The following is a 25,684-nucleotide window of genomic DNA, read 5'->3' as shown; positions in this document are numbered from 1 at the left end:
TGTTCCTATGCCCTTCACAGTAAGTGCATGACATAAAATCTTAATTCTGGTACACTCAACTTCCTCAGTGGAAGAATCCACCTTTCAGGCATAGCAGTTCTTCTAAGCTCTTTACCCTATTCCCTGTGGTGCCCTTCAAAGCTGTTTCCTGAGAGTGGTTACCCTCCCTGTACAACTTCCTGTACAACAAGTCATCCATTTAGAAGCGTTTTTCTAATTCTTCCAGCAGTGGGGAAAAGTTGAATAAAAGGAGATCTTGCTGACTATGCTACTTTGTAACGTATACTTCAGGGAGTTTCTAAAAACTTGTTATACTCTGAATGTCAGTGTCTCTTAATCAAAGAAAAGAATGTGTTAATGAAAATACAGCCCTGAAATTGGTTTGGTGTTGTTTGCCATAGGCCAAAGTGACTGGTTTGTCAATGGAAGGAGAGAGACAAGGAGATTTATAGGGTAAATACTGGTTATTGCATACAGTCTTAATCTGATATATTGGTGTTTTACAGCAAAAACCACAGGGTGTAGACTTGTGTGTATTTTTTCACATAGGGACAACTCAAATACAAAGCCACTGAGATCCCTGAATATGCCACTATCTTACTTTATTTTTGCACTTGAGTCCTTAAATTAAACACCAATAAATTACCTATCATGCTGTTTCAAGATGGACTCATTTTATTTGCTTGCTTTTAAGACTACCAAAGAACAGGCAGTGGCCATCAACTCATGGAAAGTAGACCATCAAGTACCTAATGAATGGTGGTTTAATTGGTATTTTTCCACTGCACCTTCAAAACATCCATCACATTACACCACTGGACCTTCAGATCTTTAACTGGCTTCTTAGTGGGAGGATTTCTGCCTTAATGAATACAAGGAAACAAAACTGATAACACAGCAGCAAGTGGGTTTCCTATTTTGCTGACACAATTGGAACAGTATCAAGTTCTACAGCAGCTTTGTTTCTGAAGCCAAGTCTCATTGCTTCCTGCTAACCAAAAATACTCAGGACAAGCTACACACTGAAAAGCAACCAGTGCTGAACAGGCCAAGTTTCTGCTATCTAATAATGTAGTAGAACTGAAGCAGACCTATGAACTTCTTTTACCCTGTAACAGACTGTAGCCTTTAGGTAAATGGACCACCTAGTCTTTCTGCTGCCATCCATGTGGCCATGAAAAACAGTGGTTTAAAGGGGTCAGACAGCTCACATATGGCTTTGGTAAAATGCAGGCACTAACTAAATGCCATTCCTAGGTGTTCCTCTCTTGCAAGCAGCCAGACTCTTAATAATGTGGTTTGCTAGTGCCAAGCATAGACCCATAGTTAGTCCTTGGGCCTCCCACAGAGTAGGGCAAGGTTTAAGTATTGTAAACAACCCACTGAGGAAAGCTAAGAAATACAGCTCCAAGCCAAGAACTTGGGATGGGCAAGGAGTAGTTTCTATTTATGGTACCAGGCTGAGAGAGACAGAATGGGAGGAGACTTCAGAGTCAGTGACAAAATTGCATCATGAACGGCTCACATCATATAAAAGGAAATATTTCAAGCTAGCAGCACTGTCATGCTTCAATTACCAAAATATATCTGACATAGGTAAGTCATCTTTGGTTTCAGAGTGAGAAATGCATGGAGAAAGAGCTCTCTTTTCCAACATGATCAAGTGTTGATATGAAACAGGAGTTAAAGTGGTGGGTCTTTGCCTAGAAGAGGGGCTTCTTGGCCAACTTGATACAAAAATCTAAGGGAAGACAGTTTTGGGCTTTGGTGTTACCAATCTAATTGGTAAAAGGAGAGAGACAAATTGATCTCAAATGATTTAGTTCCACAAATGCATAGAGAATTCAATACATTGTCTGTCTACCTGAACATTACAATGGGTTAGCTGTGTTAAGATTTTAGACAAACTGCCTGTCTTCTGTTTCCCTGGTACCAGCTATCCCATCCCTTTGTTATTAATGCAATCAAACAGAGGTGTCCCTCAGCCCATTTCTTTGCTCAGGTGTCAGTGACACATCCTCCCGTAATGCATTGTTTCCTTATTTCTTCCTCAACTAATTTCTGGTTAAGTAGTTTTTTGTTGCAGAATCCAGTATGAAATAAATCAAGCTTAAACTCCCAAGCCTTCATTTGAAAAAAATCTTTGTTCCTTGAAACCAAGATGCATAAATTTCTTCATAGATCAAAGTATAGGCTGTGACTGAACCATCTACAGAAGCTGGTTTGGTAGCTCTGCTGTTTTAAGAGAGAATTTTGAAGTAGATGAAGTATTGATCATGTTCAGTACAATACTGTTAACCAAAGAGTCTGGTTCTCATCTCCTCTAAGATTTTCACAGAACCCTGTCAGGAAAGCAATTCTGATAAGTGCAGCCAGCAAAATGATGCAGGGGTTTAGATGCATTTTAAAAACACTTCAGGGTGAGGAACCCATGTGAGCACAAGAGAGCTGGACCTAACAGTTGTTAAAAGGTACAACAGATGTATCTTGCCATAGGTACTGGGAATGGTCAGAAGCACCAGGCCAGACACAGTTCAAGCCTGACTTCTTTAAATGGGCCTCTGGGTGAGGAGCCAAAACCCAACAGCACAACAGATAAGGAAAAACCTCCTTTCCCTTCCTGAAGAGAGATTTTAATGCAATGAAAATTAAATACAAAGAGGTTCTTAGAACAAAAAACTACAAATGTAACCCTATTGAAAAATCCTGAATACTGTATCAAAGTGTTTGTTCCTTTAATTCCCAAGGATTTGCTCAGCCTCTCTAGAGCCAGTCAGCTTTGCAAGTGCAAGAGTCTAGAAACAAGCAGAGACCATCAACTGTAAATGCTCTGTATCACATACCTCCTTCCATTGAGTGCTGAAGCTCCAATCTCTCTTCCTCTGAATGCTGCCCACAGTGGACAACAACTACTCCCACAATGTCAGCTTTAGGGAAGAGTGCTATGAAGGGACACAGATTTCAAAGGTAACTGGGAAACTGTAGATCAAAAGTCTGTTTGACATTCTTCCTCTGTCCTGCCAAGTTCCAGTAAACCTCTTCAGTGTGAAGGGTGAGGAGGATTAGGTCACTCCGTCCTGCTCCAGGAAAGGTGGGATGGCCAAATATATGACAGCTTACAGCAAGTCATTTAGTGCTTTTTTAAATCAGTACCTTGGGAGAGAAGTTGCTTAATGGGGATTACACTTCACTGCAACAGAATTCCTGGGGAGTTGCTACTACTGGCCACATCAAAGCCAGATATTATCTACTTGTAAGCAAATCAAATGAGTACTTACTTAATTTCAGTATAACACCAACATTTGACTAAGAGCTCTTCTGTGAAAACACAACTTGAGAAATCACGGCTCGGCTGATCCCTGAAGAAGCCAGAAATACCCACACTCACAAAGTCTAGCTGGAGAGAGGTTTATTTTGCAGATGTAAAGCACTAACTGGTCAGACCTTGGAGCTAACGTGATATAAATGTCCAAGCTGCTTTCCCAGTGACATAATTACATCTTACTAGAAGCCTTACAGTATTAGGTACTTTCCTTAGACTCAGCACTTGGATCAACAACCACATTAAACTGTTTCTCAGCTGCCTTTGGAATTTTCTTCTTAGTTAGAGGGAAAACTTGGAAGAAGAGAGTAGAGATTAACTCATTGACTTGTCATCTCAGGAGAGAAAGAAAATGTCAATCTAATAGCCCAAATTTGAGTTGATGCCACATCTTGAGGCCCAAGTATTTTTACAAGTGCCTTGGACAGGCAGCACCGCTTACCTTGTGGAGGATATGTGGAGGGCAGAGCTCCCCAGGTGAGCTGGTACAGCTTCAGTTTCCAGTACATGAGTTTAATTTTTTAATGGAATCCCAAAATGCTTGTTAGCACAGATGCGATTTCTCAGTTCCATCCACCCACACCGAGTATGCAGCAACTGCCAAGGCTACACAGTACTTCTGATTTTAAAAAAATTCTCCAGCTAAAAATAAATCACAAAACTGTCAACCTCATTTGTCAGCATCCAATGTGCTGTTCAAACCATCGTCCACAGCCATTTTCTTCTCTTGAACAAAGAAGAGGGTTCCTTTTTAGAATATTTACTTCATTTGACTAAAATACCCTTGTGATCTTGCCTCCTTTGAAATACATTTGCCTTAGAAAACAAACAAACGTTTCCTTTCCTCCAAGAAAAGCCGAGCTTTAGCGTGAATACTTGCCCAAAAATTGCATGCTGTGTTGTGAACTTCAGTACCAGGGAAAACAACGTGGAAAGTGCCTGACATTCAGCTGAGCCCGGGCTCAGAGAGGTTTAGCTGTCTGGCCTCCTTCTCAGCCCTCTGGGCTGATTTCCTTTGGGGGGGCAGTGGGAATGTGAAGTCAGAGGAACAAATCCATGGCGCTAAACTTAGCTCCGGCTGCAGAACTGCTTCCTGTTGGCAAAAGCCAGACCCTTGTCATTGGCTCCACCAAGCAGACAAGGGGCTCCATTCACCAGTGCTGGCCCAGCAGCTGCTCAGTGACCAGGGTAACACGAGCCCCAGCCTCTCCAGAGGGAGAATTCCGAGCTCAGTGCTGCCGACTGCTTTGCAGTTTCAGACTGTGTCACCACATTTGCTTTTCTGAATCTAACTGCAGTGCTGGACCCTCACATACCTGAATTCAGGATTAAGTCAAGAATGTAATCACTGAAATAATGTCTTTGGGAAATACTTTCTGGGTTATGGCAGAATTAATTCAGCTTTGAAAAGGTTCAGTACTCCTAAAAGTATAGCTACAAAAAAGTCACTGTTTGACTTGCTGATGTAGAAATAAAATCAGTTTTATTACAAAGAAAGATAACAGCAAGTGAATAGAAAAAAATGTGAATAAATTAAGCGGAGCTGGGTTGAAAATGTTTATGTAATTTAGTACGTTTGTAATGGATATTATTCAGTAGTTCAGATATTTTAAGACAGAATAATAGAAGAAACAGTATTTTTGTTAAATTACTTCAAGAGAGGTTAGACTAGCCAATGTATTAAACTTGATGGAATTTTATGAAGCTAAGATACAAACACACATTTTATCTGTCTGCTACTAAAGATGCTTTACATCTACAGCAAAGTTGTGGATTATCTTTTAGGAAGTACAGCGCTTTTTGATGGTTAACATCAAAACTATAGAACATTTAAAGGAAGCATGATAGGAAAAACAAGTCCTGCCCCTCAGATTTAGCAGAACACTTAGGAATGTCAAAAGCAAGTCAGCCAGCTGACAACTGGGATTCTTCAGGCACACAACAACCACCATCCTGGGTCACTTACAGACCAGCATCCTGCCTGGGAAAAGGGTAATCATATTATTCCAAAACACTTTCCAAGCTTCCAAGATGTTGTAGCTCGACGTGTTTCTGAGCCAGAGCTTGTGTTGCTGCAGTTAAACTTCCTGACAGGCCTTATTTTGTCCAGTTGCTGTCAGAAGTATTGCAAACTAACCTCACATAAACAAAATCCTGCTGCCACAGTATCAAGAGCTCACAGCACCTTGTAGAACAAAGAACAGGCTCTGACTGGTTCTGGACAGGACATCTCTTCATTTCATTTGATGATCCTCAGTCCCTACAAGGCAAATCCCAAATGATCAGTACCTGTAGGTGCTTTCTCTGCTACTTGTGATTTTCATAAGTCCTTATCTCATTCTACCTCAGCCACCTCTCCTCCAGGCTGAAGAGTTTCTCTCAGGTCTGATGCTGTTGCCTTTGGGCACCTTTAAACATTCCTCCTTTGGGTTTTTCTAGCTCTACCACACACCTCTCCAAACAACCAGATTAGAATTATGTGCAGAATTCAAACCTTAGCTTAGTACAGTAGCAGAACTACATGTCTTTCTACTCCTAATGCTCTCTTTTTTGGATTATAATTATTAATGTTGTCATGATATGTCTTATTACAGCTCAGAGATTGATTCCTGTTGTTACAGGGGCAGCTCAGAACTTAATACCTCACATGCAAAGGCAGAACCATTTTTCTCTGTATCCCACCTTCTACATCTTCACACTGAATCCCGTTCTACTTCTTCAATCTGCAACCTCCTGAAATCAAGTTTACCACTTGCCATTTCCTTTCTTTTTCACATCATTTGTCACAGCTGCTTTTAATTTCAAAAAAAAAAAAACCGAACAAAAAATAGTTGAATTTAAGGAAAGTTAGAAAGCTGAGTAAAAGACTTTGTTCCTGTTTGAGAGCTGCTTCATTTATAGACCCTAATCACTAAAAAAAATTGAGGTCTTCTAACAAGTTATATACTACAGGCAGTGGTTAGTAGTGTATGGTCTGGTTAAGTCAGCAGATACTGAGGTGAGGAGCACCTTAAAAAAAAAGATAAAAATTACTTTACAAAGGAAACTAGAAGACTGGTTAAAGAAAGTACCATTTGCTCTAGGGAGAAATAACCCAGGAGGAGGAAAACTTGACAGTGCCTGGATGACAACAGAGCAAAAACATCCTGCAGATGATGTTTTTTTTCTACTAACTTGTTTTCAGAGCAGTAAAGAAAAGCAAACAAAGTACAACAGTGTGGAAATGAGTGGCTTAATTCCCCAGACACACTAGGCCACATCTTTTGCCTAGGTTCATGATTGCCATTTCAAAAAGCAGAAATTGCATGGAAAATGCTTAGACTAACCTTCAGTTTGGTTAGCAAGATCCGACTAGCAAGGACAGAATCTGCTCTACAAACAAACATCATAAGGGAGGTAGCTACAATTTCAGATTTATCCAACAATTTGTCAAAAGACAAATCCCCAAAAGAGCTGAGATGTTGCCAATTTACAATGCTAACCTGAACACTAATGGTTTGCTTTCTTATACCACTGCCAACATCCCCTCGTGCTGGGGAAATATGAAAGAAGAAAACAGTCGTTTGGATTTATCTAATGGGCTGTGAGACAGTACTAATTAAATGAAATCCAATTTTATTAATTTGGCACCACAACAACATTTGCTCTTCACCTGGAATAAGAAGAGGAGGGCAGTGTAATGTATATTAAGAATAAGGCTTTTCAAGACTGGATTATGAACTGTAATTTAACTACATGCAAAGATTAACAATGATGGGGAAGGATGCTGCCCTGCCCCCTCAAAATGCAGGTACTCCAAACCCAAAACCGAGACAAGTGTTCTTTTGGAGTTGTCAGGGATGAGGTTCAATACAATACTACTGCCCTGATTTTAGGCAGATCTTTTCCTCTTTTGTTCTGGTTTTCATGTGCTGCTTGGAGGTTTTTGAATAGAAATGCAAAATGACAAGGAAAGTATCAGCTGTGTGCTAAAAAACAGATCCAGCAATTAGAAAAAGCAAAAAACATTATTTCATTTCTGTCACTTGCTTGCCACACAATTACTTGACTAATATTTCCTGCTTAGAGAATAAAACAACAACTCAAGTGTTGACACACTCAGGGAATAGGACCCACTAGTGGTTATTTAAGGAGCTTTCCTCCCACTCCATACCAGCATAGCTGTCTGAGACATCTCCCCTGCTGCCAGTACGGGTGGTATGACTGGGATGCACAGAGGATTGGCCAGGGTATTGTCAGCTACTTTTAACTGGGGCCACTCAGCCTCTGCTACAGCTCCTTTGGGTGCCACCTCCCCCAGTGCTTAATTTAGTGTATTTACTATCTATATTCTGACGGAGGAAGGAAGAGGGAAAGGGCTGGAAATTCCCAGTGGGAGGTGTAACATTGCAGCTCACTCAGCAGCTTGTTTCCTCTCATTCTGGAAAGCACTGGTTAGTTCCTAAATTGCATCCATCCACAACATCAGTTTGTGTGGATTTTACTGGGCACAGTAAGATGCTTTTCCACAGAGCCAATAAAAGGCTCTGACAAAAGGACATTGCTACATTCAGTTTCATGGCAAGACTTTTGCCAGTTGTGCCATACAGCTGGCTCCAGGGAGCTATGTAAGACTGCTTCATTTAGAAGTGTTGTTTTATGAAATGTTAATTTTGAACTGAAATTGAGACCAAGCTCTGGCTGTGTCAGCTTGCTGTATCCCCACATCTTCTGGTTTGAAAGGCCAAGAAAGGTCCCTTTCTCTTGTTCAATTAAGATAGTTTTTTTTTCTAATTTGACAGAGTTCCACCTCATTCCTTCTTCCTCCCACTCCACAGAAAAACATTCCCAGTTGTTGCTGGCCTATATTGGCTGTCAGACAGCTGACTGCTTGGATTACACAGGGCTGTATTGTATCCCTGCAAGAACCAGCCACACAAAGTGCTTCCTTTGGGATCAGGGCTCACTACTGGGCTATACCAGCACACCAGGTGCTGTCTTGAAGTTGGAAATCCCAAGACAACAGGCAGTCCTTCATATGCTCCTCTCAAAACATTGTCTCTCGAGCCTCTCAAAGTACAAACCTACTGCAAATCAGCTACTCAAGCAACCAAAACTCATGGTGAACTTGTACTCACTCTGACTCAGTCTCTTACAGCAAAGGGATCCTGTTCTCTGTCTTTCGTCCAGGTACTGGAAATTAAAGCCACTCCAAATCTTTTGGCAGCTTGGGAGATGTTTCAGTTTAATTTCTACTATTAACAGCAGTTGCCTATGGCAATCCTGTATTTTGAAGACATTTAAATGACCATAGCTCTCCTCAGTACAGTAGTTAGAAAGCAGAACATTTACCATCCCATGCAGATCCTGTTTCCAGCCAAGGGATTCTCTGTCTCATCCTTATGGACACCCTTTATTTACTACAACACAGTCAGTCACTGCCAGCTTCTAGGGATGCACTAAACCTGCCTTTCAGGGCATTTCTCTTTTGGAATTCCAACCTGCTGTGATGTGTTACTTAACCTGCAAATCTCTTTGCAAAAAGTACCCTTGAGGCAAACTACAAGACATTCCTCAGCCCAGGAGCTGCTCCCTGGCAAGCCATGGAACATCCAGAGGTAGCATCCCGTTAACTCCTGACTGAAAGCTACTGTGCTTGAGGTTTAAAAGGGGTTTTCAGCTTAGGACTTTACAGAATCAGGAGCTAATTAATATTTGAAGGGTCTTTAGAATTAATGACATGTTTCCTATTCATCTACATCACTGCCAGAAACCGTCTTCTCGCTACTTTCAAGCTACATGAAGCACTTAAAAGTCAATATAAGAGAGCTGCTGCATAGAAGTAACCTGGATAGGTTATAGAGCTGAAGCCCGGAAGTACCCAGCACACTAAGTTCTTCCAGCAAGGATGATGAAGTTCCAGCACGATGCATCAGGAGAGGCTGTGGGAACAACACCCCTTAAGGTCGTGCTTTCATCATGAATAGTGTCCCAAAAAGGGAAAGCCTCTGAATAGCACCCAAATCAATGACTGATACACAAAAAATGAGAGCCTGGAGAACATCCAGCAGGGACCTGTATAGAGCAAGATTTTTTTTTTCCTCTAAAAAGATCAGTAAATTAAACATACAGGGTCACACCTTGTGTTCTGACGCCAGAAACTGAGTAATGGCAAACATCAAATAGTTGTGATCAAATACAGCAAGTGGAATCAGCCTTCAGAAGGACTGACTAATCTGAGATGGTGTGTCCTCTTGCCAGCAACGTCAAACATGACTGTTCAGTAAAACTTCCACGTCTGAATTGGGTCTAATGAAAATGCAGTGAAAGACTGCCAGAGTAAGAACTTAATTCCTAATTACTACAAAACTAGACTAACAGATTCATTGGCAGAACTATATCTTGGTCTCTTTTGACAAGTTTCCATCCATTCAGCCTTATCACGCTGCCATTCAGATGAGCAGGATACAAGAAGGCTACATCCTGTAAAACTTTACTTCAAGATCAGGTACCTCCTAGATCAACTTAAAACTCTTCCAACCCCCATCCCCCATCATAGGAAAAAAACAAAAACAAAACCTACTCCTATTTCAAAAACTCCTGGTGAATCTTTTGGAAATTATATATTGTGAATACTGCAGGCAGATTATTGATAACAGACTATACTACTGTTATTGCTACTGTTGGCCTCGTTAAGGGGAAATCACTTTAGACACAAGAGATATGTGCTGCAGAAGCAGGGTTGAAACTAAATGACTCAAAATATATGGAGTCTAATGATTCTGTTTCTAAAGCAAGGTAGGGCGTCCTATATAACAACAGGTAAGATAGAATAACAGGGAAACTGACAGTCTTGGCTTTCTTTTTAGTGCATGAAGGTGGCTGCTGTAATCTAAGACAAATACATAAAATACAAGTTGTTCCTTTAAATTGGTAAGGAAAAATAACCATGTCTGGGTGTGGAGGTCTCAAACCAGTTTTAGTGGGAGCTTTGCCAATGTTGTAAGAGCTCCTCTCAAAGCAAAAATTTAACTGCAGAAATCAGCCTGTGCAAAAACATGTGTAACTTGGGTAGGGAAAAAGAGGAAGGAGAACTAAGAGCGCCCTGGTAGGGCACAGAAAAACACTATGATCCATATGAGAATTATTTATTTTTAGAGGGATGTGGCACTCACTCAGGCTCCGATCACCAGAACTCCTCCCCTATAAAGACATTAGCATTACCCTGACTACCTGAACTGGGATATATAGCCCTTACAATCATCACTAGACAATTATGAAAATAAACATCTCAAACAACTCCTAATGCTAATTAAGATTCATAAACTGAACCTTGTGCAGCTGTTGAGATTCATCTCCTGTTTTTGTCTGGAGCTTTGGGGTGGGGAGCACTGTGCAGACACATGTGCTAGCTGTGCAGCTGTCTCTGGAAGCACGCTCCAAGGACCAGGCATTCCTCCTCACAATGAGGTGCACAGGCACTTTCTTTTTCAGATTTAAAGTCGCATTAGGGCTACCATACAAAGCTGAGAAGGCTCACCTGCCACCTGCTGATGTGCCTAATCTTTTAGTCAAGAGGCAGTCAGGAAACAGCAGCATGAATGCTTCAGCCCAAACTGTGATGTTTTTCTAAATCTGGACCATTGCTTTCTAGATTTGTGACAAGAGGCAATAATGTTTTTCCATTGAGGATATGAATTCTAGTAAGACTTATTTCTAAACCCTCTGGTAGGTAACCATCTCCCCAGCTCAGGTAATAAGATCAACAATTTTTGCTGAAATGTTTTATTAGCAATTAAAGGACAGAAGAGCAAGAGGATTTATTAAATCCCAGACTTTTGCTGAGGTTGTACCTGCTTTGTGGGTGACTCCCCTCACTGCTGCTAGCCATGCTCTACCCAGCAGTAAATGCCTATTCTCAGACACATTAAATTCACAGCCTACACAACATTCTCAGTCAGTGCATGCTAATATTATGACTTGATACTACACATGATATTTTTGTAGCACTTGATATATCGAGTGTCTTGCAGTTTTGATATTCTATTCTTTTGACAGCTCTACAGAGTAGTAGGATAAATTTGTGCAATGAAGAAGGTCTAAAGCAAAGTAAACGTCATTTCCTAAATATCTGGAAGCCATGGCAGAGCAGAACTCAAGCTGGTGTTATTAGTGATCCTTCATAAAGTGCAGCTCAGAGCTTTCATTACAAAATCCTCATACTATCTAACTAATAAATAACATTTTCAATCAAAGTCATAAAAGATTCTGAAAACAACTACTGTCTCAACTACTGATGTTGTCTAAACAAAAACTCCTACTCTTACTCACACTAATGAAGTAGGATTAAAATAAATAGCTTTGAGTTCAAGCATGAAAAAGGTAAAAAAACCTGTCATGGGGCAAAGCATAATAGAAAGTCTCTATAGTCAAACTTGGAAAAAAGAGCATGGGCCTGTAGAAGGGTGTTGTATCCATATTCCTGCTAGAGATGTGCTGCATAAACCATCTTGTGTGCTCATGCCTCCCTTATCTGTGTGACAAAACAATCTTCCTTTTATAAACTTACTACTCTGCCAGTGCAGAAAAAAAATTAAATAGCTAACTACTATGGAATGCAGTTTTCCTAACTGCAGGGATTTTTACTCATGCCAGTATCTCTCTCTCTCTATATATATATATATAAAGATGGCACCTTCACAGGGTGAAACTATTTTCTCCAGTTCCTGCACATCTGTATTCCTGGTCCTAGAGCTGACATCCATTGTCAGCAAAGAATTTGTGAACAAACTAGGAGCACACAGTCAGAGAGAAAGACCTTGTGCATCACCTGTCTCATTTTCAGAAGAGATATGGCTCCAAATAAGACACCAGCTGAGGAAGAATGCTAAACACTCTGAGGAAATTGCTCTTCCTCCTTAGTCACCAGGATCAATTCCTGAACATTCAATTCTACTTTCCCCCTTAAACCTCAGACACCTTCATTTCACACATTATTGCCCATGGAATGACACTTGTTCCCAACACAGGGCCACTATCTAATTTCTAAAAGCACAAGAGCAATCCTTGGAGTTGCAGCCTTCAGTGTATAAAAAAAGTTAATTCTACGTACTAAAGCCTACTTCTCCACTAACAAACAGAGATGTTGTTTTTGTAATAGCTTTTATTAAGTTTCAAAAATTACAAGCCCATCTCCCTGCAGCTCAGGGGGTAACCATGTGATGAAGAGTATTTTTCTCTGCGAGGAAGAACAGATGGGGGGATGTAACAAACCAGATGCCAAGGCCTGAAATGCACCTAAGATCTCAAAGTTAGGAGAGTTTGTAGGAGAATAAAAGGGCATCTACAGCATAACAGAAGTCAGGTATTTGCTTTTGCATGACAGTGGGCAAGACAGGAAGCCTGCCTTGGTTGTATTTTAAACAGGTTTTCGGATCTCCTTTCTAGGAGTCTGGTTTAGGACTGATTAATGTCTTTCTTTCAACATGGCCTTTCACTGGCTTGTATTAAAGGGAATGATAAGTGACTTAGAAAAACACAAATGCATCCCAATTTAGTGCAACAACTATCCCACAGCTCAGCAGTCAGTGGCTAACACCACTGTGGTGTCAGGTGATTCTATTTTTTGGTAATTACATGCCCTTAACACCAGGTTTGGGATCTCTTTGCAGAGATCCTGTTTCCCAGCCACCAGCCCAAGTGCATGAATGCTTACTCCAATTCCCTTTGTACTGCTCTATTGCTAAACAGCCAAAGACATTTCTCTACAGTTTTCTCTCTGTTGTTAATTCACTGCAGCTTTGGTCTCTATGGATTTTCGAGAGATAACACTGAGCAAAGTGCAGTGCTTTGAGCTTCATTTTCAAGTCCAACAATTAACACAAACATTACTCTTCCCTTGGACCTATTACCACGCCACAAATGTTTTGAAATACAGGCTAGAGCCACAACAAATACATTTCTCCAAAGCCTACAGGATGAGACAAGAGTGTATGACTGAACATTTAATTTAGCCTGCAGACAGCTTTCCTGTGTTTGTTTACACCAAAATTAAGTCTAAACAGCTCCATAAACCAAGCAAGAGTTACTGCAATTTTACAGATGAGAAGTGCACAGAAGCAATGAGAAGTGACTCTTAACTTGAGTGCTCAGATTACCTAGCAAAAGTATCAGATTTAATGCCCTTCCATGCACGAAAGCTGTCTGCATACTTGCACATAAACAAGTTGAGAAATTTCCCTTGTTGCCAGACGAAGTTAACTTAGGATAAGGCCCAACAGAAACAAAACAACTAAAAGGGAAGCAGCCCAGCTCTTAATGACAAAAGCAAAATAAACATGCATTGTTACATCTTAATACAGCCATATCTGCCTTTTGCTATGTGGATCATGCCTGCTTTCATAACCCAATGCTTACTTAAAACACTGCACTGTAATAACACAGTCATGTTAAATAACACACCCCACTTTTCTTAGTGGAAAACACCTTTCAGCAATGGATAAATGAAGGCATTGGAGCACCCTCTCGTGGCAGGCTGGAAATAGCGCCCGGCACGAGCAGCTGAGATCGATCCTTTTAACTTGCTGAAAATTTAAAAGTTTAAACTGAGTCCCTGCCTGGGACAGAGCAGGTACTGGGAGCCCAGCTAAACATTATTCCAGAGCTAGGCTGCACCTAGGAGGAGTTCCAGGCTTTGCCACCGACCACGAAAGGAGAAAAAAAGGTGTTTTATTGAGCAGAAATGCTTCCATGGCACACAGAAAAGTCCCTGTGCTTCTGCTGTCACGGTGCAAGCTTGTGTGTGGATGGAAAGACACGTGCCAAGTGTCTCGTTCAAATTTAGCTCAACCCTTTGACAACAAAGTACATGGAAGCTATACAGGCATATTCAAAATCAGAATTCGAATTTCTGCAGAAGACTACAGCCAACCTGAGCTTTCACAGACATAAGCACTATGGTGTATTTCAACTATTCAAGAAAGATCACCTTGATTTCTAAGTGCAAGAATTACCACACAATGAGTCTGATTTAGAGGACAGTGCCTTCTTTATGTATATTTTACCCCTAAAGAACTCAAATATATTTATTTATGATGACCTGAAAGTGAAAACATTTTCTAACGAAGTGGATGTAACAAGGGTTCAACTGGGTGGACTACTGTCTCACAGGAGCTATGGCAGGCCAGGCCACTCCAATCATTATTTGAGCACCTACTGCATTTGGAAATCAATCCTAAGGCATCTAATAAACCTCTGGAAGAAAAAAAAAAGAAAAATGGGCTGCTTGTCCTTCTGCAGTTCATCTCAGACTCAAATTTGTTAGGTTAGTAAAAAAAAAAATTCTAGTTTCTTCTAACATGAAAAATCAGTTCCTTCCTCACATCTATGTTGCAAACCTTATATCCACAGGGTTAAGATCCTGAATTTAAAAAACAGACTAAATATAACTCGAAACACTAGCACTACAAAACACTACCATTTTGCTATTTACTCTAAGGATCTTCTGTAGATAAAAGCCTTTTTAATCTCATAAAGTACCTTTGCTGTCTCTGTTTATTCCAATATAAATCAAAATTATGTAAACCTACCAAACACAACCCCAAACAACGAGCATACAATTGATGACCAGTGAAAAGTATTTTACTGTGCTTCACTGAGTAATTAGGCCAGAGCACAGGTTTCACAGTGCTATTGATCACACAAGCTTTGTTCATCCACCCCCAAGCTTAGATATCTCCCTGCCTCAGAAAGATGCCAAAACCTCCCCAAATCCTACTCATCTTCTGAGGCAAGAGAGGAGAGCACAGCAATTCTCTCTGCAGAGAGGTGGCTCTGGCTATTTTATTTTTTATTTATATTTTACGGCCACAAATGATAAAACTCATCAGGCTTACTCGGTGCCCATTCAAGTCAGTGATCAAGCTGCCACTGTGAGAGCAACTTTACCAAGACTCCACTTATTAAAATCAACAATAATTCCAAAGAGCACACAAAGGACACTCAGCAATTTACAGTTCAAGTTTTAAAAACTTGCTATTTTAACTTTAGTATCTAGGAACTGAGCCTGAGACCTGCCACCTATTAGACTGAAATTTTTTGTCAGTTTATACAGGAAAAAACTTAATTTACAAGAGAAAATGAACCACAAATCAGCTCTCAGACAATGGATGTTTCTTTTTCACTTGTATTGAAGGGAATGGTGAACATAGAAAAAGCCTTATAAATTCAAGCTTGTCTTTTAAGAAAAAACTGCATTAAACACAAGTATTAAGTCCATTTTTATGCAAACCAGCTCAGGCCTGTATAACCTTGAGTTCTGCTGCACCCAGTGACCTAATGGAGGAAGGAAGTTATGTCACTATTCAAAACATCTTCAAGATTTTTCAGATTTCTTAGAGTGCATTTCCTTCTTCCTAGATGATCCAATTTGTATCAATTTTAAAAATATTTGCATAAACGGGCTTTTTCACTGCTAAACAGTTACTACACTTTCATTAATTGGCCAGTTTTGACAGATTGCTGGGTGGGAAATAACACTTTAAAATCTATTTTTTAAAAAACGCTTTCAAAGCTAATCTAAATAATCTTTCCAGTTTCCTTCTATTATTAAGCAATTTTCCTAAATACCATTATAGCTGTACCTTCCCTCTACTTCTGCTCTTGGCTTTCCTAAGCAGCAACACAAAATTGATATTCTCATCAGTTGTGCAGCCTCCCACGGGTTTTTGAATAGCAGCAGTAAAACTGAACAGTCTTGTTAACTCTGTGACACTGCTGGTTAGCAAAACCAATCCTGAGCAGAAAAGGCTTGGAAATAATCTTGAGAAACTGAGCTGACCTTGCAAGCTAAGGAAGGCCTCATTATATTAATTTACACTCCAGCTTGGGTTTGAAGGGTTATCTTCACAATCCAGGGGGGATGAAATTAGACTGTACAAATATTTTGGGGTTTTGTCTAGGAAACAGATCTGTGCTCTGTAAACACCTTTTAGATCTCTGATATTTAGAGTTAATGTAGGAGATAATACCAATCTACTTGGATATGACAACATTTAAACAAGTTCCTACCCTGGGCCATGTTGGAGTGTACACAGATTTGTGATGGGGAAATGTCTCTTCACTTTGCAATTCCTGTAGGTTTTGGTGTGTTTACTGAGGCACACTACTCTCAGCAGAGAGTAGTTAGTATTAGTCTAACTGAAAACATAATCTGAAAAACAGCAACACTTCGTGATCAACATGGTCCAAAATGTATAATATTCATAAATTTAACCAATTTTACCAATATTCACACAACTTCTTTCAACTAGAAGCAAGCCTGAAACCTGTTTCAAAATCAGCCACAGTGCTGATCTTAGCTGAGATGACAACAAATAGGAATATCCAAGACATACTTGAAGCTTTGTTGTTGGAATTATCATTAGATAAGCAAGGAGAAATGGACATGGAAGTGCACAGGGTCGAAAATCCAGAATGTTCTCATCCTCTTATCCTATAATTCAATTGCTAATTTGATTTAAAAGCAGCAGGAGATGGTTCCTATGCCTTTGCCATATATAGCTTATAACAAGAAGAAGCTACTTCCATTTCACTTCAAGAGTAAATAATAAAACCAAGAAAACACTGACCAAACCAGGAAAGAGACCAAAATCCAACCCAGGAGCATTATAAATTAAAAGATGAGGCATGCTGTCCTATAGGAAAATGAGTGTTCCTTCATTTAAGAGCAACTTTTCTTACATAATTGTAGTCCCAATTCTTGCATCACTATTGTCACAGAAAACTTTGAAATTAATGTAAGAAAAGCTCCAGGCTTATTAATACATGTAGATTTTTAACTGAAGTATCTTAGCAATACTAAGATTCTAAGGACAATGTTTGGCTAGGAAATATAGAGAAGAGGAGGGGAATTTCTTGGAAAAGAAATAAAGAAGTATGTGTAACTGACCATTAAAGAGCACCAGAAGATTGAAATAAAATTAATTTAATTTTTAGTGAAGTATTGCTGTACATCTTTGTCTCCCCCTTAAAAAAGGCAAAGTTATTTTAGGGGTTTATTTTAATTCCTCTGCTGAATTAGCTGGTACTGAAAGCCACCTATTAAAAAGTTAATTTACACCCAGCTTCAGACAGGCAATTGTACTGGGAGATGCATGGTTCTATAGAGAGCCCACAAAGCACAGGCAACTTCCTAAGCAGATATGGGTAATATAACTAAGCTTTGTTATTGTGGTTTACAGTGTTACCAACAGGAAGCCTCAATGGTTTTGTAAGTGTCACTTATTCCAGAGAGTATAATCTCTATGGGTATTACAAGATCAGCCTTTAAAATAAAGTATTTCATAACCACAAAGCCAGAGAAATGTGAAGGATGATGCAGTAACGGTGAGCAAACCATGACCTCAGAGCCAGCAAGTCAATGCTGTTAGCCCTCAGCACAAGCTTTTCTTTCCTACTGTGTGGAGGGGAAGAGGGTGCTAGTGGCCCAAACAACTACAGGAAGTATTTCTTTGCCTGTAAATACTGTTCTGAAGGCTGTTAAGAAGGAAACTCTACTTGCAGATTCACCTGCAGAGCCAGTCCTGGGGCCATTTGCACTGCAAGCCTTGTGTCACCGCACTTACACGGGTTTGAGGATTTGGGAGATCAGCCTGGAAACAGGATGCAGGTGAGGCTTTGGTCAGCGGTCATCCACCCATCCCTGGCTTTCTGAAATGCAACCAGGTGAAAACGAGCTCTGCAAGTCACCACAAAACCCAGCTGTATTACTTTTAACAACTCCCGCATGCATCCCGACTGGAGTAAGTAGAAACTGCTGTTTCTTGGTTTGTATTAGTTGTATTTTGATAGTTTCTTATGACTGTAAATTAGTCAACTGTCAGCAATACTTAGAAGGCAGTTTATGGATAGTAAGTATCCTGGAAACATTAAGTTGTGACAACTAAAAGAAATGAGCTAGAATAAATCATGCAAACGATCATCTGCCTTTAGCTATAAAACAAAGATCTCCAAAGTACAGTTTGACTTCAGCAAGGACTGGCCTGCTTTAGGAACAAACAAACATGATATATGTTGAAGTGGGTCACAGAGCAGGTCACTCCTCCTGAACACCAGAGAAAACATGATTTCAGGCTTACTGTCCCAGAATCTGTAATCAGTACCAGCCATAGAATGTTCCTGAAGCCAACCCTGCTAGAGCATCTCCAGGAGATAGTCCAACTCTCCCCACTCTTATTATGTGAGCTGGCGATGGCTCTAGATTAAAAAAAGGATGGTTTAAGCCACTTGTAACAATTTGCTTGTCTGTCCATGCTCATTTCCCACCGATTTGTTCACTTGGCCATGCCCTTAATTCAAAAAAATCCCACAATTTTTTTTTTGCAAAATACTGTGCTTGCAATCAATAGCAAGTTTGTGAAATATTGCTAGAACAACTTGTACCACACCATCTGCTACATGGGGAGAACTGAGAAGTTGGAGATATGTCTGGGCTTTGAAATTTGATTTTTAAGTTGGTTCTGGGTAAAATCTTTTGAAGTAACTTCATTTCAATCTTACCTTCTTCAGACTGTGCTCCCTGCCTATGTGAAAGGAATTAGATCAGCAGTCCGTATTATATCGTCCCTTCCATTGAGTTGGTAGTCTCCTCTCATTTGCAAAATTCATTATGCAAAAATCCCACCTTAACACCAGGTATAAAAATCAATATTTAATGCAATGGATCTGTAGGAATAATTTAGATATCATGGAGAAGGATGCAATAGAGAACACGCCTATAAATTCATGTTCTACTCAAGAGATGTGCCTCTAGACACTCAGCTGAACTATCCTTTATTCCCCAAATAATTAGTTAAGAGTTATTTATACATTGTGGTCCCACAAGATTTCTGATTTACAGTACAAAAAGCCAGGCACTGAATACAGTGATTATATTCCATCTGCACGGGGCATTTACTGACAGGAAAGTCTGTGGGCAAGTAGCTCTGGCCCGAGTTTGCTGCATTTCACTGGGATGAAAAATAAAGAACATTTTAGGCAGCCCACAAAGTGCAGTTGTTAAACTGACCCTATTTTCTCTCCTTCTTTCCATTTTCCTGCATCCAGCCCTTCAGTTTCACTGAATTTCAAAGGGACAGTGTTATTTATGCTTCTTCCTATTTTAGAATGTTTTTATCATGTGTCATAGCACTCTGACTGCCTTAGGGGAACTTTAATGATAATTTTATTTTTAAAAGTATAGGCTTATCTAGCCTGACCTTGATGCACATAGTAAAAGGTTGCTAAACTCCTCCTCTAGAAAACAAAACAGGGAACAAATGTCCTGTGCCTGCTGGATCAAAACCTCAAGTGTGGCAGAGCCTTCCACTACCCCAAAATATATCACCAAGGCAACTGCAGCAGTATTGCAAGCAGGTATTCCAAAGGCTTCCAGTCAGGATTTAAATAATCTGATTTTCCTGCAGTATGTGCTCTACAACACTCAGCAAGTCTTTTTGGAGATGAAAAGCATGCTAACACCATTCCAAAGAGTATCGTGGTACTTGGTAGGCTGTTATCAGGGCTCTTCTGAAAGAAAATTGAGTGTCACTGTTCAAAGGTCACATGAGGAGCCAAGCAGAGTCCTGCAGCTTGGAAGTTGTTGCTTGCTGTTGCTTGTGCCCCTTTCCTCAAACAAATTTCTGAAAGGATAAGGAGATAACCCATTTCCCTCCTCTCACCCCTGTTCCTCCCCTGGAAGGGAAAGCTCATCCTGTAGTGGCACCATTCTTGTCTTTTCTGGCTTGCACTGATCTGTAACAATTTCATTTTAACTACTGTTCACTGCAGCTCCTCCCTCCCGAGTTGTTGTCCCTGTGGTACTCGTGAATTCCGATGGAGCACACATGGGAACGCCAGTGTTTGAACAATCCTTGTGTTTACACTTGTCCTTTCTACTACACTAACAGCAACCAACACGTTTATGATCCATAGGCTGCTTTTACAAGTCACTGCCAACATGCCAGGAATGCGACTTCCATTATTATCTTCTTGCATCCTGGAGAACTCCGCTCCAGAACTAATGGAATCACACGAGTGTGTCAGCTGGCTTAGGACTTTTCTGCTCAATGTCACACACAGAACTCAAAACCACAGTGAGCTGAAAGTCCCAGCAGTCTAGGTATCTGCTCTCATGATGGAATAGTGAGGTGCCACAATACAGATCCCCTTGCTGTTTCCATAAACAGATAACCTCTTCAAGTTCTTTGTTTGTTCCAAAAGTACATCCTGAAGTAGGTAGTGCCTGTAGTGCCTCCCCTGTAGAGCTTCGGCTACACAAACTGTAACCCAGCAAATAATCATGGGACAAACTGGCTCTACTCAATCTCTTGATTTTCAAGGACATCTATGGTTCAAGTTAGCTGGGTGAAAATGTTTGTCTCAGATTTCCAGTAGCTTAGTGAAGAGGGTTTTACATTTCATCGATTTGACTCAAACTGCTCTTCAAAATCCTGTAGCAAAATGGGTCTAAGGCTGAAAACATTGTTTATTCACTTTTCATAATCCAGAAGAAGCAACCCATCAAAATGAACCTTGGCAGGAGTACTCAGCAAGGTTTGCTGCTGGCACAATGTGGTAGAAAAGCTGCCAACATGAGGCAGGCATTTATAAACAGGTTGTCTTCTTCACATCCATGACTGCCTCAAGGAAGGGAGACAATCCAGCCCCATCCTGTGACTGGCTGGTTTAGCCACTGGTCCAAGGGTGCTAACCCACAATCCTGTGCTTTTGCCATCACTTTTCATACACTGTGAATACATGTCCCAGAACCAGGATGGAAAGTCAAGTTCAGAAAGAAACTACTAGAAAAGAGGAATCTGGATCAAGTAATACCAACAGCAACCAGAGCATCTCAGAAGCAGAAGCATATGACTCACTTAAAGAAAACCTGGCTTGCTGCTGGCTAAGTAAAACAAGAGAGCAAGGTCATTAAATGAAAAATAAGAGTACAAGTTGATGGTAAAAAATTCCCTTGGACAAGGAGAGTCAGGATCACAGGAAACAGTTTCTCTGACAAAGGAAGTGAACTTCAGATTCAGGAACACTACATACATTTTAGTTTTTGCCCAAGACAAGTATTTAAAAAGCTACCCAACTTTTACTAGCATTTGCTACAGATTATTAATACTGACCTGTTAACTCATTTCTAGTAAAAAGTGAATGGAATCAGGGAACAGTTTAACACAGCTGAGGCATTCACCAAGATGGAAGAGGAGTTTGAAGACTGCTCTGTAACTCTCTAAACCTGGGTTGCCAAAAAGTCCCACCCCTTCTACATAATGTAACAGAATAAAAAGCTGTATCTTGTTTTTAAGACACACCTTCCTTTACAGTCTACGAAGAAAATAACAGAAAGAATCCTAAGTAAAGACCCTAAGTAAAGCTACATCCATTACCCTACCACTGAAGCAGATAACCTAAGCAACATAAATAGTAGAGAAATTATTTTGAAAGATACCACTGCTCTTATGCTCTCACTGCTCTTATGAAAGAGCAATGTTCTTTTTATGTGGCACTGAACAGTCTTCTTCAGTGCATTGGCCTTCCAGACTCATTCTTGTCTCTCATTCTATGGAAGACAGAGCAGAAGGGCTGGCAGAGTACATTATTTGTCTTCGTGGTGTGCATGCATGCTTCAGAAAGCTTTTCCTCCCCATTTCCCTGCCACTACATGTAAATAATTCTCCCTACCATCTACCTTTAAAATTTAGTAGGGTGTGGGGAGGAGCTAGAAGGATTTGTTGAGGATGCTGAAATAAATTACTATGAAAACATGCAGCAATAATGAAAAGTGCTTCAGTCATGTCAATGGTGTTATTAGGAAGTCACTACACATCCCCACTGCTGCACTGCCCTTCCTACAAACATCCTTTCTGTCCTTGCCTTGTAAGAGCACGAACCAAGGAGTCATCTTGGTACCAAAGCATGAGAAGGCAGTTTGACATTAGCAGGAGTGTATACAGCAATCTCTACAGCATTCTTGCTCTGCTACTAGACTTAGACACACCCCACTGAAAGAAGTGGGTTATGTCCATAACTTCTGAGATGTCCTTAATACTGCGAGTGTGCTGTCTGTGACAGGAATCATAGGCTTTTTGACAAAGTGCCTTTTAAAGTACAAAAATACAAAGAGTAAAATGTGAAGTTGCAATAAAATAACAACTCTTAGTTTAACTGTGGGTCAGGCACTCAGCAAGCATGTTGTGTTTTGTTTTCAAAGTTGATACTGCTCCCTGAACTCAAAAGCTATGATAAGACTGAGATTTTTAAGAACCAGATTTAGTGGTGTGCTCTCGCTTTGATAGATACTTACATGTCAGCAGTCACAGAAGATATTTACTTTCAGACTGCTGGCTGCATGCTCCTTAATCTTTTTGCCTGAGCTCATTCTATTGAGCAAAAGAAAATGTATATTGTCAGAAGCAGCCCTGCTTTATAAACACTGACAACTCTCTCTCCACTTAAAGTCAAGCCAGGCAAGCTCTTCAGAGCTGATTCAGGTCTTTAGGATTTGAGATGCATCCGCACATCTACTCTCAACATGCTTGTCAAAGCAGACAGGTTCCAGTTGACCTTACCTTCCAAAACTTGGCAACATCTTAACATAATGCACAAGTAAGTATTAAAAAAAAAAAAAAAAAGAAGAAGAAACATGGTTACTAGGCGAGATTTGAGGTTGTGTGGGTCCTTGTAAGAGAGGTTACAGAAACGTGTACATGAAACATTTCCGGTCTCAGTTTACAGCAGTAAGAAGTGGACAGGCAAAAACTTCAACCGAGAATCAGATGGCACCTATAATACTCCAGTCAAAACGAAATTGTTCTCTCTATCAGGAGCTATACAGTCTCACAGATCTACAACGGCAAGTCACAAACGTCTCGGCAAAAAATCGGATAAGGCACATGTTACCTTTACCTTTGTAAAGGAAACCAGAGCTCAGAATCGCCGCGGTGACAGCGACCGAACCCCGCAAGTCCCGATCCCTAGCGGTGCCACCTCGCTCCCGCTGCGGCTGGCGGGCAGTCGCGATCCCCAACTCCAGCGGGTGCGGGGGGGGGAAAGCTCCACCGAAGGCGAGCATCCCCCGGGACGTGGCGGCCGGGGCGAGCATCCCCCGGGACGTGGCGGCCCCGCTCCCCCCGCCTGCCTCTCCCCTCCCCCAGTAAACCCACCACAACAAAAGAGGGAGGGGAGGAAGGCCGATCGCGCCCCTTTCCCCCTCGCCCCGGCTGCTCACCGTGCTGGGTGAAGACGTTGAATCCTCCCTCTGCGGAGCGCCCGGCCGCCTCCCGCCGGCGGCCCGCCGGCCTGGCCGCGCTGCTCCCCCGCAGTCCCCGCGGCTGCTGCTGCTGCTGCGGCGGCTGGTGCTGGAGCCCCGCGCCCGGCTCCCCGACGCGGCCCACCTGCTGCCCCATGGCGGGCCGCGCTCACATCCCGCCGCTCCCGGCCCGGCAGGCGCGTCCCGGACTTCCCGCGGCCGGTCCCGGCGGCTCCCGCGGAGCTCCGGGCTGGGGCTCACGGGCTCGCCCCCGCAGCCCCCGCCGCCATCTTAAACCACAGAGCGCCGGCAGAGCGGGGACGGAGCGGCTCCCGCAGCCGCCTCCGGTCCGCCCAGGGAGGGGAGGGAGCGAGGGAGGGAGGGAGGAAGGGAAGCTGGGATCGAGGGAGGAAGGGAGGGCGGCCGCCCCCCCGGGCCAGACCGCCCCGCCGCGGCACGCAGAATCCCAGGATTGTTTGGGTTGGAAGGGACCTCTGTGGATCACCCAGGCCCAAGGCAGGGTCACCTGGAGCAGGTGACAGGAACGCGTCCAGGCGGGTTTTGAATTTCTCCAGAGAGGGAGACTCCGCGCCCTCCCTGAGTAGCCTGTTCCAGTGCCCTGCCACCCTCAACGTAAGGGAGTTCTTACTCATGCTGAGGTGGAATTTCTTGTGCTTTAGGTTATGGCCATTGGTCCTTCTCCTGTCTCTGGGCACCACTGAAAAGTCTGGCACCATCCTCTTGGCAATGCCATAGGCAGGTACATCAGTGGGGACGGGCACATGAGAGAATGCACATGAACAGGGGCTGAGGAGCAAGAACCCACCCGGGTGACTCACCAGATCACACCCCAGGAGAGGTCTCCCATCTTGGCCATGAGCGGCAGCCCAGAAGAATCACAGAATCTCCTGAGTTGGAAGGCACCCATCAAGTCCATCTCTCAGCCCTGCACAGGACAGCCCCAAGAACCCCACTGTATGCCTGAGACTGTCATCCAAATACTTCTTGAACTCTGTCAAGCCATGGCTGTGGCCATGCTGCCCCAGCCCAAGCAACATTCCCTGTAGGCTACAGCGGGGCTGGTTTGCCTGCAAACCTGAGCAGGCATGAGGGTAAAGCCAGGGCCACGTGCCCAGCTGCAGAAGGGAGCAGCAGTGGGCTTGTCCTAAGCTGTGCACAAGGAAGTTGTAGCCAGGTGAGGGTCGGCCTCTTCTCCCCAGCAACCAGGGTCAGGGCAAGAATACACAGGCTTAAAGCTGTGCCAGGGAAAGGTCATTAGGATGGATGTCCAGGCTGGACATTAGGACGAATTTCTTCACAGAAAGGATAATTAGACATCGGAACGGACTGCCCGGGGAGGTGGAGTCAGTGTCTGGAAGCGTTTATGGAAAGACTGGAATGTGGCACTCACCGCTCACTGGTTGACATGGTGGTGTCAGGTCATAGGTTGAAATTGAGGATCTCAGGGGTCTTTTCCCACCTAATTGATTCTGTGATCTCTGTGGGTTACCAGGCTCCGGGTTGATTCCTTGGACTCCAGCCAGGATCTGTTGTCGTGGCCAAGGGCATGGAGGAGGAAGAAAGCATTGCTGTGTGAATAACACCAGGAGTGGTTGGCAGCAGCATCTTGTTGTGGGGTGGTTGAACATACACTCAATTCTGTAACTAATTAGTAAACCAACTTCTTTCACCCTCTGTAATATTAGCATATACGGCGCTCCAATTCAAAGCAGAAGGCAGGAAGTTTCATCCCAAAAGATAATGGTGCTTGTCACAGTTTAGAGGACTTGGGTAGTTGGAAGTATTTATCTCTCCATGCTAGCAACTATTTCAGCAATGTCTTGGTACTGTTGCTTCATCCTGGATGAGCCACAGTGCCATTCCCCTCAGATGCCTTTACCACTGAGAACTGATGTGGCACTGACAAATTGGCTTGGTAACACTCAGAGCCAACCAGCTTCCAACCTCTGTGTCACTGTCCTATGGTGGGAAGATGAGGAGACATTCCTCTCAGGGCTTTGTGAAAGCCAGCTTTCAGTGACTGGAATTCTAAGCTCATGTTCTACCTTCCCAGGGTGACAAGGTGC

The 25,684-nt window shown here is 42.2% G+C and overlaps 1 protein-coding gene across 2 annotated transcripts in view; it reads right to left on the bottom strand.

The window, feature by feature from the left end:
- The window catches only part of ABL2 (ABL proto-oncogene 2, non-receptor tyrosine kinase), a 44,888-nt gene extending 21,134 nt beyond the window's left edge, over positions 1-23,754 (bottom strand). The window contains exon 1 of one of the 2 annotated variants that reach the window (XM_014874745.2): positions 23,577-23,754. In XM_014874745.2, coding sequence (XP_014730231.1) covers positions 23,577-23,754 — 178 coding nt within the window. Of the gene's footprint in view, positions 1-3,764; positions 3,891-23,576 lie in introns of those variants that run through there. The other variant, XM_088170331.1, reaches the window with a different exon arrangement.
- Positions 23,755-25,684: the final 1,930 nt, after the last annotated feature.

This window comes from Sturnus vulgaris, chromosome 9, assembly GCF_052056855.1.
Source record: "Sturnus vulgaris isolate bStuVul1 chromosome 9, bStuVul1.hap1, whole genome shotgun sequence".
Lineage (NCBI taxonomy): Eukaryota > Metazoa > Chordata > Aves > Passeriformes > Sturnidae > Sturnus > Sturnus vulgaris.
Note: the sequence above shows the minus strand (reverse complement) of the source record. Positions and strands in the feature narration are given on the sequence as shown.